Source organism: Myotis daubentonii, chromosome 5 (genome assembly GCF_963259705.1).
Source record: "Myotis daubentonii chromosome 5, mMyoDau2.1, whole genome shotgun sequence".
In the NCBI taxonomy this organism is placed as follows: domain Eukaryota; kingdom Metazoa; phylum Chordata; class Mammalia; order Chiroptera; family Vespertilionidae; genus Myotis; species Myotis daubentonii.
Window position 1 is genome coordinate 78,054,964 of NC_081844.1, and position 16,116 is coordinate 78,071,079.

General features: G+C 38.8%; 1 protein-coding gene across 2 annotated transcripts in view; it reads left to right on the forward strand.

Moving 5' to 3' along the window:
• The window catches only part of SEC24A (SEC24 homolog A, COPII coat complex component), a 40,620-nt gene that overhangs the window by 21,111 nt on the left and 3,393 nt on the right, over positions 1-16,116 (forward strand). Inside the window, exons 11-19 of one of the 2 annotated variants that reach the window (XM_059698402.1) lie at positions 277-397; positions 1,687-1,845; positions 4,918-5,091; positions 5,943-6,053; positions 9,325-9,500; positions 10,813-10,950; positions 11,975-12,079; positions 12,965-13,057; positions 15,895-15,998. In XM_059698402.1, the coding sequence (XP_059554385.1) occupies positions 277-397; positions 1,687-1,845; positions 4,918-5,091; positions 5,943-6,053; positions 9,325-9,500; positions 10,813-10,950; positions 11,975-12,079; positions 12,965-13,057; positions 15,895-15,998 (1,181 nt within the window). The remainder of the gene's footprint in view (positions 1-276; positions 398-1,686; positions 1,846-4,917; positions 5,092-5,942; positions 6,054-9,324; positions 9,501-10,812; positions 10,951-11,974; positions 12,080-12,964; positions 13,058-15,894; positions 15,999-16,116) is intronic. The other variant, XM_059698403.1, reaches the window with a different exon arrangement.

A 16,116-nucleotide genomic window follows, 5' to 3' on the forward strand; every position in this document is an offset into this window, starting at 1 on the left:
TTAAATTTTATGACAATTTTTTTTGGTAAGAGAACATTTATTTGGTAAATCACAGGAATAGAAGAGTTAATTCCTAGAAGAAATGGGTTTAGGAAACAAGTTATGCAGGTAAAGGAAGGGCCCTTGGAGCTTGGGAGTGAAGAAGCTAATGGTGCCTGGGGCAAGGAGGGAAAGGAAAAGGGAAAGGCATGGCATGCTCCCAGGAGGGAAAGTGCCTAAATTTTATAACAATTTAATGATTTAAAATTTTTTCTCCTCTTAATTTATTATTAATAGGAAATTCACTTGACACCATCCACTGACTTCTATAAGAAATTAGCTTTGGACTGTTCTGGTCAGCAGGTCGCTGTTGACTTATTCCTTCTCAGTGGGCAGTATTCTGATTTGGCTTCTTTGGGTAAGTTTTTCCTAATGATTATTTTTCTCAAATGAGTGTCAAAATGATATTTATATAATGATATTCTAAATAGGAGACAAAGTAAAAGGAATTTAATGTCCTTGGGAGAGTTAGTCAGGTTAGTCCAGTGGTCGGCAAACCATGGCTCGCGAGCCACATGCGGCTCTTTGGCCCCTTGAGTGTGGCTCTTCCACAAACTACCACGTGTGGGCACACGTACAGTGCAACTGAAACTTCGTGGCCCATGCGCAGAAGTCGGTTTTCGGCCTGGGCAAGTCTATTTTGAAGAAGTGGCATTAGAAGAATTGGGGATACGTTCGCTGAGGTTGACCCCTCAGATTGAGGACATTTTTAGCAAAGGCCAGTTTAGGAGTACCCTAATTAAGTTAATAACAATGTACCTACCTATATAGTTTAAGTTTAAAAAATTTGGCTCTCAAAAGAAATTTCAATCGTTGATATTTGGCTCTGTTGATTAATGAGTTTGCCGACCACTGGGTTAGTCTATTATAAACCCTACTAGAGGCCTGGTGCACAAAATTTATGCACTTGGGGGGAGGGCCTCAGCCCAGATTGCGAGAGGGCGCAGGCCAGGCCAAGGGACCCCACCAGTGCACAGTTGGGGCTGGGGAGGGACGTGGGAGGTTGGCCAGCTGGTGAAGGACCATGGAGGGCTCCAGGGCGTGTCCAGCCCATCTTGCTCAGTCCCAATCAGCCGGACCCCAGCAGCAAGCTAACCTACCGGTCAGAGCGTCTGCCCCCTGGTGGTCAGTGCACATCATAGCGTATGGTTGAACAGTATTAGCATATTACACTTTGGTTGAATGGCCAACCAGACGAGTGGACACTTAACATATTAGGCTTTTACTATATAGGATAGTCTTCTACTTTAAAAATTTATAATAGAGAAATTTATATGCAACTATTTAAAAGAATGAAATATTCCTTTTTAAAAAAATATTTTTTTATTGATTTCAGAGAGGAAGGGAGAAGGAGATAGAAACATCAATGATGAGAGAGAATCAATGATCGGCTGCCTCCTGCACACCCTCTACTAGGGATTGAGCCCACAACCAGGGCATATGTGCCCTTGACCAGAAGCGAACCTGGGGACCTTTAGTCCACAGACCAATGCTCTATCCACTGATCCAAACCACTTAGGGCAAAATATTCTTTTTTGACGGTACCTGGAGAGGTTAAAGGAAAATTAATTCAAATGCCTGTAGTTACTTTGGTGTGGTAATAGTAGTCAACAGCAGAATTTAAAATGAGTGTGTGTTTTCTTTCAGGTTGTATTTCTCGGTATTCAGCAGGTAGTGTCTATTATTATCCCTCTTACCACCATCAGCACAACCCAGTCCAAGTACAGAAATTACAGAAGGAGCTACACAGATACCTCACTCGGAAGATTGGTTTTGAGGCAGTCATGAGGATTCGGTGCACCAAAGGTGGGGGCACTATTTTTTTGTATTTACATAGGAGTAAATGTTTCTTATGATACTATATATATAGTCTTATCTCAAAATTTGCTCTTCTAAGATATTTTACTTAATCTGATGGAATATGCAATTAAGAGTAAGAAGGAACATATGTTTTTTTAAAGGGACTATTTTGAATATACTAAAAATCACTGGATAGTACACTTGAAAAGGGTGATTTTTACTGTATATGAATTATATCTCAATGGAAAAAGATTATAATTCCAAAGAACATAAAATATATTATTTATGGATTTTTTAAAATATATATTTTTATTGATTTCAGAGAGGAAGGGAAAGAGATAGAAACATCAATGATGAGAGAGAATCATCAACTGGCTACCGCCTGCACACCCCCTACTGGGGATTGAGCCCAAAACCCAGGCATGTGCCCTTGAATGGAATCAAATCTGGGACCCTTCAGTCCACAGGCTGATGCTCTATCCACTGAGCCAAACCAGCTGGGCCTAATGTTTATGTTCTATCCCATTCATTCAAGATCAATGGACCTACAAAATGGTTTCTGCAGATTTTGCCTATAAGTTACCGGAAATGTGTATCCCAAAGGTGCTTTTAAAACTTTTTCTATTTGTCAGGACAGAAGCTATTTTATGTGTACCTAATTTTGCATAAGAGTAAAAAAGCTTGCCAACAAACCAGCAGCTTGCCTTCTTTTCTTTTCTTTTCTTTTTTTTAAAATATATTTTATTGATTTTTCACAGAGAGGAAGGGAGAGGGATAGAGTTAGAAACATCGATGAGAGAGAAACATCGATCAGCTGCCTCCTGCACACTCCCTACTGGGGATGTGCCCGCAACCAAGGTACATGCCCTTGGCCGGAATCGAACCTGGGACCCTTCAGTCCACAGGCCAATGCTCTATCCACTAAGCCAAACTGGCTACGGCACTTTTTTTTGTTTTGTTTTGTTAATCTTCACCTGAGAATATATTTTCCATTGATTTTTTTTTGATTTTTTTATTTTTTTGGTAATCCTCAACCAAGGATATTTTTTCATTGATTTTTCAGAGAGAGTGGAAGGGAGGGGGAGAGACAGAGTAAGAGAAACATTGACATGAGAGAGTCACATTGGTTGCCTCCTGCATGGCCCAGAGCAGGGCCAGGGATTGAGCCTGCAACTGAGGTACATGCCCTTGACCAGAATCAAAGCCAGGACCCTTCAGTCCGCAGGCCAAAATGCTCTATCCACTGAGCCAAACCAGCTAGGGTTCCATTGATTTTTAAAGAGAGTGTTGGGGGAGAAAGGAGAAAAACATGGATGTGTCACATTGATTGGTTGCCTCCCACACATAAACCTGCAACCCTGAATGGGAATTGAACCCGATACTTTGGCATATCGGGAAGATGCTCTAACTGAGCTAATCTGCTAGGGCTGATTTATCTCATTCTTTTAAACTTGTAATAGTATTTAGTACAAATACTGAATGTACACATCATAGTTTGGTTATTTTACTACAGATTGGCATTGAGGATATTTCTAATTTTTTAGTTATTACAGACAAAAACAGTACTGCTTAATTTTTTTTGGCACATATCATTTGGTATTTGAATGAGTGTATCTGTAGGATAAATTCTTAGATATGGGATTACTAGGGTCAAAGGACATATTCATTTAGAATTTTTGGTGGATATTGCAAATATATCTTTCAACAAAGTTTTTTGAAAATTTGAATCTTCACCTTCATTTAAGAAGATATCTCACCCTCACTAAATACTGTGTATTATCTAATACTAGAGGCCCAGTGCATGACATTAGTGCACTGGGAGTGGGGGATCCCTCAGCTTGGCTTGCACTCTCTCGCAAGTCTGGGATCCCTCTTGCAGTCTGGGGCTCTCACAGTCCAGGACCCCTCACTCCTTACTACCCGCCTGCAGCAGAGGTGGGAGAGGCTCCTGCCACCGCTGCTGCACTCGCCAGCCATGAGCCCAGCTTCTGGCTGAGCAGCGCTCCCCTGTGGGAGCACACTGACTACCAGGGGGCAGCTCTTGCATTATGCGTCTGGTCGTCTCCCCCCCACCCCCCCGCCCGGTGGTCAGTGTGCATCATAGCGACTGGTCGTTCCGCCATTCAGTCTATTTGCATATTAGCCTTTTATTATATAGGATAGGATCATTCTGTTCCAAATTCCAGGGTATAGGTTGTTTTTCTCCACACTTCCAAGTAATTAACTCAATCCTGACACTATCTACCTGGAGATAGAATCAGATTTCACAGGTTAAACCCCCCAGGCCCCCAATCCCCTCGTCGTAATACACACATACACTTTAGAAACTAATTTCAAGTTCAGGGTGTTGCCTGTGCTTCTGCCTGACTAGCTATCGATTGGAAGTTTCAACAACCCCCTCCATGGGTTCCATTAATTTGCTAGAACGGTTTAAAGAACTCAGACATATTTTACTCGTTAGATTACTGATTTATTATAAAAGGATATAACTCAGAAACAGCAAGATGGAAGATCTGCACAGGCAAGGTATAGGGAAAGGGAAAGGGTATGAAGCTTTTGAAGCTCCAATAAGTACTCCACCCTCCCTAAATCTCCAAATGTTCACCAACCTAGAAACTCTCCGAACCCCCCATTCTTTTGGGTTTTTATGGAAGCTTCATTACATAGTCATGATTAATTAAATTATTGGCTATTGGTGATTGATTCGACCTCCAGCCTTTCTACCCTCCCTGGATGTGTCTTGAGGGAGGGGGTTGGACTGAAAGTTCCAACCCTCTAATCACATCATTGGTTCCTCTGGCAACCAACCCCCCTCCTTAGATTACCTAGGCACTTTCTAAAAATAACCCATTAACATAGCAATAGATATCTTTTTTACTCTCATTACTTGGGAAATTTTGAGGGTTTTAGGAGCTCTGTGCCAGAAATCTTTGAAGACCAAATATATATTTCTTTTATAAATCTTTTATAAATCTAAACTTTAATTTACTCTCTGCTAATCTGATAAGTGACTAGGGTAAGATGTAAATATCCATATGTAGGTGTATATAAATAATATTTTATAAATTTTTTTTCTAGGTCTTTCCATTCATACTTTCCATGGGAACTTCTTTGTTCGGTCAACAGACTTACTGTCTTTGCCCAATGTAAATCCAGATGCTGGATATGCAGTACAGATGTCAGTGGAAGAGAGTCTTACTGACACTCAGTTGGTTTCCTTTCAGTCAGCACTTTTGTATACGTCCAGCAAAGGTGAGTATTGTGGCCAAAAGCACATAACATGAGATCTACCCTCTTAACAAATTTTTACGTGTACAACCCAGTATTGTTAACTGTAAGAACAATGTAACAAAGGTAAGTTTTTTTATTTGGTCATGTATTCTCTGCTTTTGATAACTCCCTCTTTGGAGGTAATTACTCATTTCTATTAAGCCAAAACAATATCCCTTATCTTAAGAGTTTTGTTGCTGTTTCTGGTAAAGTGAAAATGTTTGGTATTTATTTTTCTTAACCATTTTATTTAATAGGCATTTATTTAGAGTCTACTTAATGTCAGGCACTGAAATATGTTCTGATGACAAAACAGTCAACAAACTCAGTCAGGGCATATTCCCAGGTTTCCCGCTCAATCCCTGGTAGGGAGCGTGTAAGAGGCAGCCAATCAATGAATCTCTCTCATCATTGATGTTTCTATCTCTCCCCCTCTCCCTTCCTCTCTGAAATTAATAAAAATATATATTTTTAAAAAAGACCAGAAGAAAAAAATAAATAAATAAAATAAAACTTTAGAGTTTTCACATTAACATTAAAATTTTTGATACTGTCCTCTACTTACTATTTAACCCTATTTGGTTTTAAATTGAAAAGAAGTGATTTTAGTATAAACTTTTAAAAATATTTTTAATTGATTTTTCGAGAGAGAGGAAAGGGGAGGGAAAGAGAAACATTGATATGAGAGCGAAACGTCAATCAGCCTCCTCCCCCACATCCCACACCAGGGATCTAGCCTGCAAGCCATGCATGTGCCCCAGTTCCTGGCCAGGGCAATAGAACCTTTTTTAATGTAGTTGTCTCTTACTATCACTTTTGTGTTTTCTCCAAAGGTGAAAGAAGAATTCGTGTTCATACTTTGTGTTTGCCAGTAGTTTCAAATCTGAATGAAGTCTTTCTCGGAGCTGATGTTCAAGCAATTTCAGGGCTATTGGCCAATATGGGTAAGAATTATTATCACCTATTGTAAATATTTTGCAGGTATAATAACATTAGAAAAACCCACATTCAATGATGAGAGAGAATCATTGATCGGCTGCTTTCTGCATGTCCCCTACTGGGGACCAAGTCCACAACCCGGGCATGTTCCCTTGACCGGGATCGAACTTGGGATCCTTCTGTTTTCAGGCTGATGTTCTATCCACTGAGCCAAACTGGCTAGGGCTAGTTTTATCCTTTTGTTGTTGTTGTTAATCCTCACCTGAGGATATTTTTTCTGTGATTTTTAGAGAGAGTGGAATGGAGGTGAGGAGGGGGAGAGAGGGGAAAGAAGAAGAAAAAGAGAGAGAGAGAGAGAGAGAGAGAGAGAGAGAGAAACATCAATGTGAGAGAGAGATATCTATTGGTTGCCTCCCACATGCTGGGAATCAAACCTGCAAACCAAGCATGTGTCCTTTACTGGGAATCAAACCTGGCACCCTCCTGTGCACAGGCCGACACTCTAACCATTGAGCCATTCAGCCAGGTCTCTAACCATTGAGCATTCAGTTTTGTCTTCATTTAAATAATTAGCTTTAAGGGTTTCAGTATTTTGGATTCTACGTATACCTGCTAAATGACTATTTGAATAAAGGATCTGCTCAGATAGCCTTATCTTTTAAATTTAAAAAGCTTTATTGAGATACTAGAGGCCCAGTGCACAGATTCATGCACCGGTGGAGTCCCTCGGCCTGGCCTGTGCCCTCTCGCAATCCAGGACCTCTCGGGGGATGTCGGGTAGCCGATCAGCCCGAACCCTGCAGACCCAATCCAGACAGGAGGGAGCCCTATCCTGTGTGTTGAGTGTCCCCTGGTGGTCAGTGCACGTCATAGCGACTGGTTGACTGGTCATCTGGTGGTTCGGTCGTTCGGTCACTTAGACTTTTAGATAGATAGATAGATGATAGATAGATGATAGATAGATAAATAAATAGATAGATAGATAGATAGATAGATAGATAATAGTATATATACCCTATCACTTAACCCATTTTAAGTGTACAATTCCTTTGTTTTTAGTATATTTACAGAGTTGTGTGACTATCACCTCAATCTAATTTTAAAATATTTCTATTACCCCCAAACGAATGTCATGCCCATTAACAGTTTTTGCCCACTTTTTCCTCCTTACCTCATTGGCCTTAGGCAACACTAAATTGCTTTCTGTCTCATAATCAGCCTACTATGGACTTAAGTAACCATTTTTTTACTTAATGCTTAATATTAGTAGTTAATAGCTTTATTATGAGCCTGTAACTTGGATTACAGTAAGATCATTAGACTTGGGGTCATAGAATTTGGGATTGCAAACCAGTTAACTATCAGATATAAGTTTGCAGCCATGGCCAGATTCCATGGGCTAACAGAAAATTTATTAATATCTTCACATCAGTTGCCTCCTTGACGTTTTTTTTTTTGTTTTTTTTGTTTGTTTGTTTTGGGGGTTTTTTTGGTCTCTTTCTCAAACACATAGAGCTAAACAGCATTTTAGTTCCTGTTCTTCTCCTTCAGGGAAGACTGCTAGTGGGGGTTCATTTGCTTCAAACTCAAAGTTGCCTATAGTTGGGATATTTACCCATTTTCTTTAATGTCTGACTGGGAATATTTTTCTTTAATGGAGTCTGGTGTAGGTTCCAACCACACATTAGTCTTCCCATAGGTTGTTAAAAGTTAAAGATTATGATGAAAGAAATTTGAAGGTTGCTGCCTTTATTTTTTGTTGAAGCAGTACTTTTTTTTCTTTTATATAAACTGTCAATACTTTTTTTTTTAATTGAAGATCTAATTGGCTTTATTTGTTTATTTATGTGTTTGGTTGTTTTTTAATCCTCACCCGAGGACATGCTTCATTGATTTTCTTTTCTTTTTCATGTTTTATGTTTTGTTAATCTTTATTGTTGAAAGTATTACATATGTACCCTTTTTTCCCCATTGACCCCTTCTAGCCTGCCCCCCCCCCCACCCCAGGCCTTCACCACATGATTGTCTGTGTCCCTGGGTTATGCATATATGAGTACACATTGATTTTCTGAGAGAGAGAGAGAGAGAGAGAGAGAGAGAGAGAGAAACATTGATGTGGGAGAGAAGTGTCTATCGGTTGCCTCCCATATGCAGCCTGATTGGGAATCGACCCCACAACCTTCTTTTCATGGTACATAGAATGATGCTCCCACCTATCGAGCCCCCAAACCAGGGTGAACTATTGCTTTTGGGTAACCGTATGATTATTATCTTTATTATTATTATCATCAACAACTAACTATATGTCAGGCAGTACAAATCTTCACAACAGCCCTAGCCAGTTTGGCTCAGTGGATAGAGTGTGGGCCTGTGGACTAAAGGGTCCCAGGTTCGATTCCAGTCAAGGGCACATGCCTAGGTTGTAGGCTCGATCCCAAGTAGGGGGTGTGCAGAAGGCAGCCAATCAGTGATTCACTCTCATCATTGATGTTTCTATCTCTCTCTCCCTCTTCCTTCCTCTCTGAAATCAATAAAAATATTAAAAATTAAAAATAGCTGAAACCAGTTTGGCTCAGTGGATAGAGCGTCGGCTTGCGGACTGAGGAGTCCCAGGTTCGATTCCGGTCAGGGGCATGTGCGTGGGTTGCGGGCACATCCCCAGAGGGAGATGTGCAGGAGGCGGCTGATCGATGTTTCTCTCTCATCAATGTTTCTAACTCTCTGTCTCTCTCCCTTCCTCTCTGTAAAATATCAATAAAATATATTTTTTAAAAAAAATTAAAAATAAAAGTCTTCACAACAATTTTCTTCACTGCTACTAAAATTGGTTGATTCCAGTATGCACATTTTTTCACATTTTATCAAAATCTTTATATTAGAATGTCTTAAATTGATAAAGTCTTAGAGTTACTGTTGAGCAGATAGCAATAGTCTTCATTTTTTTCTTGTGTACAAATTTGGTCATAGATGTTAATAACATTACTTAATTGGGTATATTTTTGGTACTACATGCATTGAGTCTAGTTGTGGTTTAAGAGGCTTTCTTCTGTTCATTAAAGAGCTCTTAGAGAATTATTTTCATTATCTGTCATGCTACTCTGTTTATATGTATAGTGCTTTCAGCATTGAAAAAAGTATTTTGAGTATACAGGATGCATACTGTACATATTTCTCTCTCGTAACTCTATCAATCAATCGAAACTTACTTTTTTTTATTCTGTGAGGTAGTTAAACTTCTGCTTTATTTTTCCCTTGTCCCTACCCCATCTCTGTAAGCTGTTGACAGGTCTGTGACTGCCAGTCTGAGTGATGCTCGGGATGCCCTAGTGAATGCCGTCATAGACTCTCTCTCAGCTTACCGCTCTTCAGTCCTAAGTAACCACCAGCCCGGACTCATGGTTCCCTTTTCGTTGCGGCTTTTTCCACTCTTTGTGTTGGCTCTCCTTAAACAGGTAAGAGAATCAAAACCAGAAACTACCGCAGTGAAAATGTCAAAGGCAAAATTTTTATCCTGTGATCCCCTAAACAGTGCCAGCTAAATTTTCTGACGGCAAGGACCATAGCTCTTAACACTGACAGACCACATTTTGTTTATTATTTACTTCTCTCTTACTATGATTTTTGTCCATGAGGACACAATTTTTATATATTTTTTTAAATATATTTTATTGATTTTTTTACAGAGAGGAAGGGAGAGAGATAGAGAGTTAGAAACATCTATGAGAGAGAAACATCGATCAGCTGCCTCCTGCACACTCTCTACTGGGTATGTGCTCGCAACCAAGGTACATGCCCTTGGCCGGAATCGAACCCGGGACCCTTGAGTCTGCAGGCTCTATCCACTGAGCCAAACTGGTCAGGGCCAATTTTTATATTTTTTGTTCACCACTTTGTCCCAGCACCTACAACAGTTCCTAGTACACAGTAGACATTCAGTAAGTATTTTTTTGAGTGTATAAATGGAACTTTCCTTCTTCCATTCCCCATAGTACTCTTTCTTCTTTCCTAGTGACTATTCACTTACCAATTTAAAATATCTTAACATTTAAAAGTCTTCGTTTATTTATAGTCAATGCACTTGTTTTGAGGCATAATGTAATTACTGTTACCTCTCTGCCTCTTTCTACTCCTTTCCATCACTAGGAAAGCTTAAAACGTTACCTCAAAACTTCATTATTCTCCATGAAGCTAATATGCCAGTTAAAAACTCACAATTACTCATTAACTCTATTCTGCTAAGTAGCTGCTCTCATTTGTGTTATTATTCTTCCTGGTTGATACGTAAGCTTTGTACATTGTTTAATTTCTCTTAACTGTGAGAGAAACAAAGATGGTTAAATACCATTAATCATCACCCTGCATTTATAGAACACTTAGATCTTTGCTTCTTCAAATGTACATTTAGTTTGTTATCTGTAGTATAACTTTATCCTTCTATGGTGACATTTGTTTCTATCTCATTATCACTATGTGGTAGATAGAGTGTTTAGGTCTATTTCACTGATTAGGAAACAGACACCAGAGAGATCAAATTACTTTGCCAAGGTTAGGTAATTAATTTCTGAAGACTTACAGGTGGTGATATAGCCATAATTTAGCCATAGTCACAATATGCGTGACTTGTTATAAGACATTTTTCAGAAAATAATTAATAGCAAACTTTCTAATTTTCTCTGAAGATATTCTTTTAACAACTGATATTTACAAAGTTTTATATGTATTTTTAAATACTTTTTTTTGGTGGCGGTGGTTTTTTGTTAACAGAAATCATTCCAGACTGGGACAAATGCACGTCTAGATGAACGCATTTTTGCTATGTGTCAAGTGAAAAACCAGCCCTTGGTTTACCTTATGCTCACAACTCATCCCAATTTGTATAGAGTTGACAATCTTTCAGATGAGGTAAGATTACTTCATTTTTTAAGTGGCTTTTATTTGCAGGTTTATAAACCTAATTATATTCAGTACATTGCAGAAATGAGGAAAGGTTTTTTTATTTTTTAAGCTTTTTATTTTATTCCTTTGGTAGGTCTGTGAAAATAAATTTTGGTTTTGGAGACTTCCTGAAAATAGTGCCTTTATTTAAGTTGCCTAAGACAAATCTCCAGAGCAGATCTAAATAAATGAAGAGATTGTCAGATTGACTGGAGAAACCTATGAGTTATTTATTTAAACAAATTGATCTGAAAGGAGTATTCTAAGAATCAAAATAACATCTAAATACCCAGGTCAATGTTTAGTGTAACAGTGTTCTTAAATTAAAGAAAATATATTTATCTTAAGTTGTAACATTTTTGTCCTTGATAGGAAATTTACCTGAGTTAAAGTTCCAAGTATCTAAGTGTTAAATCGTAATCTTTCTTTTGAAAATTGTGATCAAGTTAGGATATATATGTTGGAAGTAATATTTTGGTTAAAACCTTTCAAAGTTTAAAGAAGTTAAGATATCTTGCATATAGAAAGGAGAAATTGCCTATGAAATTTGAGTTAATTTTAGCAAATGAAAACTATTGAGCCAGCCACAGAGGCTCAGTAGTTGAGTGTATGCTGGTTTGTTTGTTTATCCTCAGCCCAGGATACTTTTTCCTTTGATTTTCTTTAAAGAGAAAATGGAAGGGAGGGAGGAGTGGGGGAAAGAAAGGGAAATATCAATGTGAGAGAGACACATCGATTGGTTGCCTCGATCAGGACTGGGCATCCAGCCTGCAACTGAGGCATGCGCCTCCCAACTGGGAATCGAACCCACGACCCTTTGGTCTATAGGCCAACACTCTAACCACTGAGAAAAATCAGCCAGGGCTGTTGTAACAAGTGATAAATATTTTGTTATTTTTTAAAATATGAATAATTATATTTAAAAATTTTTGGTCAGTTGTGACTCCATAACCTGTATCTAAGAGCTTTATTTTTGTGTTTAATTCCTCAGGGAGCACTCAACATCAACGATCGAACTATACCTCAGCCGCCTATTCTTCAGCTTTCAGTGGAGAAGCTGAGCAGGGATGGAGCTTTTCTCATGGATGCAGGCTCTGTGAGTAGCTGACTGATTCAGATCCTTCTGTCTGCATATTACCATGCCTTCATTCCCCTTAATATCTTTCTTCTTGAACAGATTATATGCTATTTAATTTATATATTTTTTTATCAGCCACCTTCTCCCTCCATAGCATCCTTTTATACAAAGCATAAAATGTCTCATCTTGGTAAATAGTAATTATTATTAGTTCAGTTGAGGGCTATACAGTATCATTAAACTTACTAATCATTTTGACCTTTTAAAATATACTCAAAGGTAAAGGTAAGTCAACAACTCACTCCTTTTTTTTTTTTTTAATATATTTTTATTGATTTCAGAGTGAAAGGAAGAGGGAGAAATAGAAACATCAATGATGAGAGAGAATCATTGATCAGCTGCCTCCTACACGCCCCCCACTGGGGATCGAGCCCACAACCCAGGCATGTGCCCTTGACCGGAATCGAACCTGAGACCCTTTAGTCCGCAGGCTGACGCTCTATCCACCGAGCCAAACAGGCTCAGGCTCACTCCTTTTTTTTATTGTATTTATTGGTGTGACATTGGTTAAAAAAATTATGTTTTCAGATATACAATTCTATAATATATCATCTGTACAGAGTGGAGCAAAAATAGGCTTACAGTTCATATAGAAAATAATACAATATTTAATAAAATACAAGAATAAACTGTGGAGAAAAAAAAAGAATAAACTGTGTTTTGCGTATTCACAACTGTAAACCTACTTTTACACCACCCTGTATATTGTATCCTGTGTTTACCACCCCAAGGCAAGTCTCCTTCCATCACCATTAATCCCTCCTTTACCCTCTTCTGCCTCCCCCACTCCTTAACAGCTTACTCTTAGGCTACATCTCAAAATGATTTTCTTCCTATCCCCAGGTACTGATGCTTTGGATTGGAAAAAATTGTGGACAGAATTTTCTCAGCCAAGTTCTAGGAGTTCAAAGCTATGCATCAATTCCACAGACTATGGTAAGGCTGTCTTATAGTGATTGGAATAGTCTTTAAAGGGCATTTCAAATGTGGCAAAACATGAATAGCCCATTTTAAAATCATGGCATACTAAATTTTTTTTCCAAAATAGAAAATGTCCCCACAGATTCTCTTCCAATTGAAAATACTCAATTTATGTTTTAAAGGTATTTTTAAAAATGTTTTTATTGATTTCAGAGAGGGAGAGGGACAGAGAGATAGAAACATCAATGATGAGAGAGAATCATCAATCAGCAGCCTCCTGTGCGCCCCCTTCTGGAGATCGAGCTCGAAACCCAGGCTTGTGCCCTGACCGGGAATTAAACTTTGACCTCCCGGTCATGGGTGGCCGCTCAACCATTGAGCCACACTGGATGGGCTCAAAGGCATTTTTTAGGTTATTTTGTATCATTGACTTACCTTTTTTAAAAAATATATTTTTATTGATTTCAGAGAGGAAGGGAGAGGGAGAGATAGAAACATCAATTATAAGAGAGAGAATCATTGATCCGCTGCTTCCTGCACGCCCCCCACTGGAGATTGAGCCCACAACCTGGCATGTGCCCTTGACTGGAATCAAACCCGGGACCCCTCAGTCCGCAGGCTGATGCTCTATCCACTGAGCCAAACCGGCTAGGGCTGACTTATCTTTTTTAAAGAATTTTTCTATTTCTCAATTACAGCTGACATACAATATTACATTAATTTCAGGTGTACAGCATAGTGATTAGACGCTTACATAACTTACAAATTGATCACCCTGATGGCTTATCTATTCTTGTCTGTCTGAGAGTATACTATTTTTTCAGAAAGTAATGAACTTAGTTGATGGCACAGAAACAACAAAAAGTGTTATGGGCACATAATTTCATTGTTCTTTGGCAGGATTCTTTTAATTGCTGCTTTGGAGTAAGAACTAAGCTAATTGCCATGTAAGCAAATGACTTGTGATCAGTGTCTGTTGGATTGCTATTGGTTATTGAAGAGAGTAATAATGGACTGTCACTAGCTCTGTGACCTTGGACAAGTAACTAACAGCCTCATTTGTTGCTCATGGAAGTGTAATTGAGATGATTCATGAGAAAGCATTTGTTAAACTGTATTGCATTTGGATAGTTTTATATTGAAAAGAGATAATTAGCCCTGGCCGGTTTTGCTCAGTGGATAGAGCGGCCTGCGGACTAAAGGGTCCCAGGTTCGATTCCAGTCAAGGGCATGTACTTTGGTTGCAGGCACATTCCCAGTAGGGGTGTGCAGGAGGCAGCTGATGGATGTTTCTCTCTCATCGATGTTTCTAACTCTCTATCCCTCTCCCTTCCTCTCTGTAAAAAATCAATAAAATATATTTTTTTAAAAAGAAAAGAAAGAATTATAACATGGTTTTATTTAATGTCATATTTTTTGGTCCCTATCATTTTGTCATCAACTTTGGAAGATGTGCTTTATGTCAGCATTTTTTCATATTTATGGTTTAACTCCATTCACAGAAGTTAGTAGGAGATTCTTGTATTTAAAAACATGTGAGGCCGAGACCGGTTTGGCTCAGTGGATGGAGCGTCGGCCTGCGGACTGAGAGGTCCCAGGTTCGATTCCGGTCGGGGGCATGTGCCTGGGTTGCGGGCACATCCTCCGTGGGGGATGTGCAGGAGGCGGCTGGTCAATGTTTCTCTCTCATCGATGTTTCTGACTCTCTGTCTCTCTCCCTTCCTCTCTGTAAAAAAACAAAAAAACAAAAAACAAAAACATGTGAGGATTATAGCTAGGATTAGCACTAGCTTTCAGACTTTGAGTAAAACTACTGGTCTGAATGATTAGATATTTTAATGAGGAGATAAGAAATTGTTGCATCTGTGACAAATGCCTAATGAATCAATTCATTCTAAATGTCATAATAAAATGAAGAGAAGAGTTAGGGTGTTCTTCTACATAAGGGCTAAGCAAAATATGCCTAAGGGGGTCTGCCACCAATAAAGTTTTATTGGAACATAGCCATGTCCATTCACTATGTATTGTCTATGGCAACTTTAGTGGAACAATGGCAGAGTTGAATAGTTGCAATAGAGACTAAATGACCTGCAAACCTAAAGTATGTACTGTCTGGCTCTTCAAGAAGTTTGCCCACCCTTTACAAGGAAATTGTGGTATGCAGAATTTCAGGCCCCTCCCCAGACCTCCTAAATCAATATCTGCAGTTCAGCAAGACCACCAGGTGATTCATATACAGCCGTCCCCCATTTACCTATGGTTTTGCTCTCTGCAATTTCAGTTAGCCACTGTCAAACACGGTCTGAAAATATTAAATAGAAAGTTCCAGAAATACACAATTTATAAGTTTTAAATTGTGTGTTGTTCTGAATCGCGTGATGAAATCCCACACCATCCCTCTCTGTTGCCAGGGATGTGAATCATCCTTTTTCCAATGTAACCACACTATACACCACCTGCCCATTAGTCATTTGGCAACTGTATCAATTATCAGATTAACTGTCCAGGTATCAGAGTGCTTGTGTTCAAGTAGCTCATTATTTTACTTAGTAATGACCCCAAAATGCAAGGGCAGTGATGCTGGAAATTTGGATATGCCAAAGATAGCCGTAAAGTGCTTACTTTAAGTGAAAAGGTATGTATGTATGTATGTATGTATGTATGTATGTATGTATAGGAAAAACATAGGGTTCAGTACTATCCATGATTTCAGGCATCAACTAGAGGTCTTGGAATGTATCTTCCATGGGTGAGGGGGGCACTACTGTACATGATAAAGTTTGAGAATCACTATAGATGATACATTAGATATGATTAGAGTAAGTGGGATAATGTTGGCCTTTGTTTAACAGACAGACCTTCCGGACCTTGATACCCCAGAATCTGCCAGAACAATAGCTTTCATATCTTGGCTTAGAGAACAAAGACCATTTTTCCCAATACTTTATATAATAAGGTAAGTTGAATCTTTCATTTGCTAATATGAACCAGTTTATTTGGCCTTGCAAGTACTTGTTTTGACATATATATATCCTATTCCTTAAGCAAACCATTTAGAAGAATCTATCTATCCT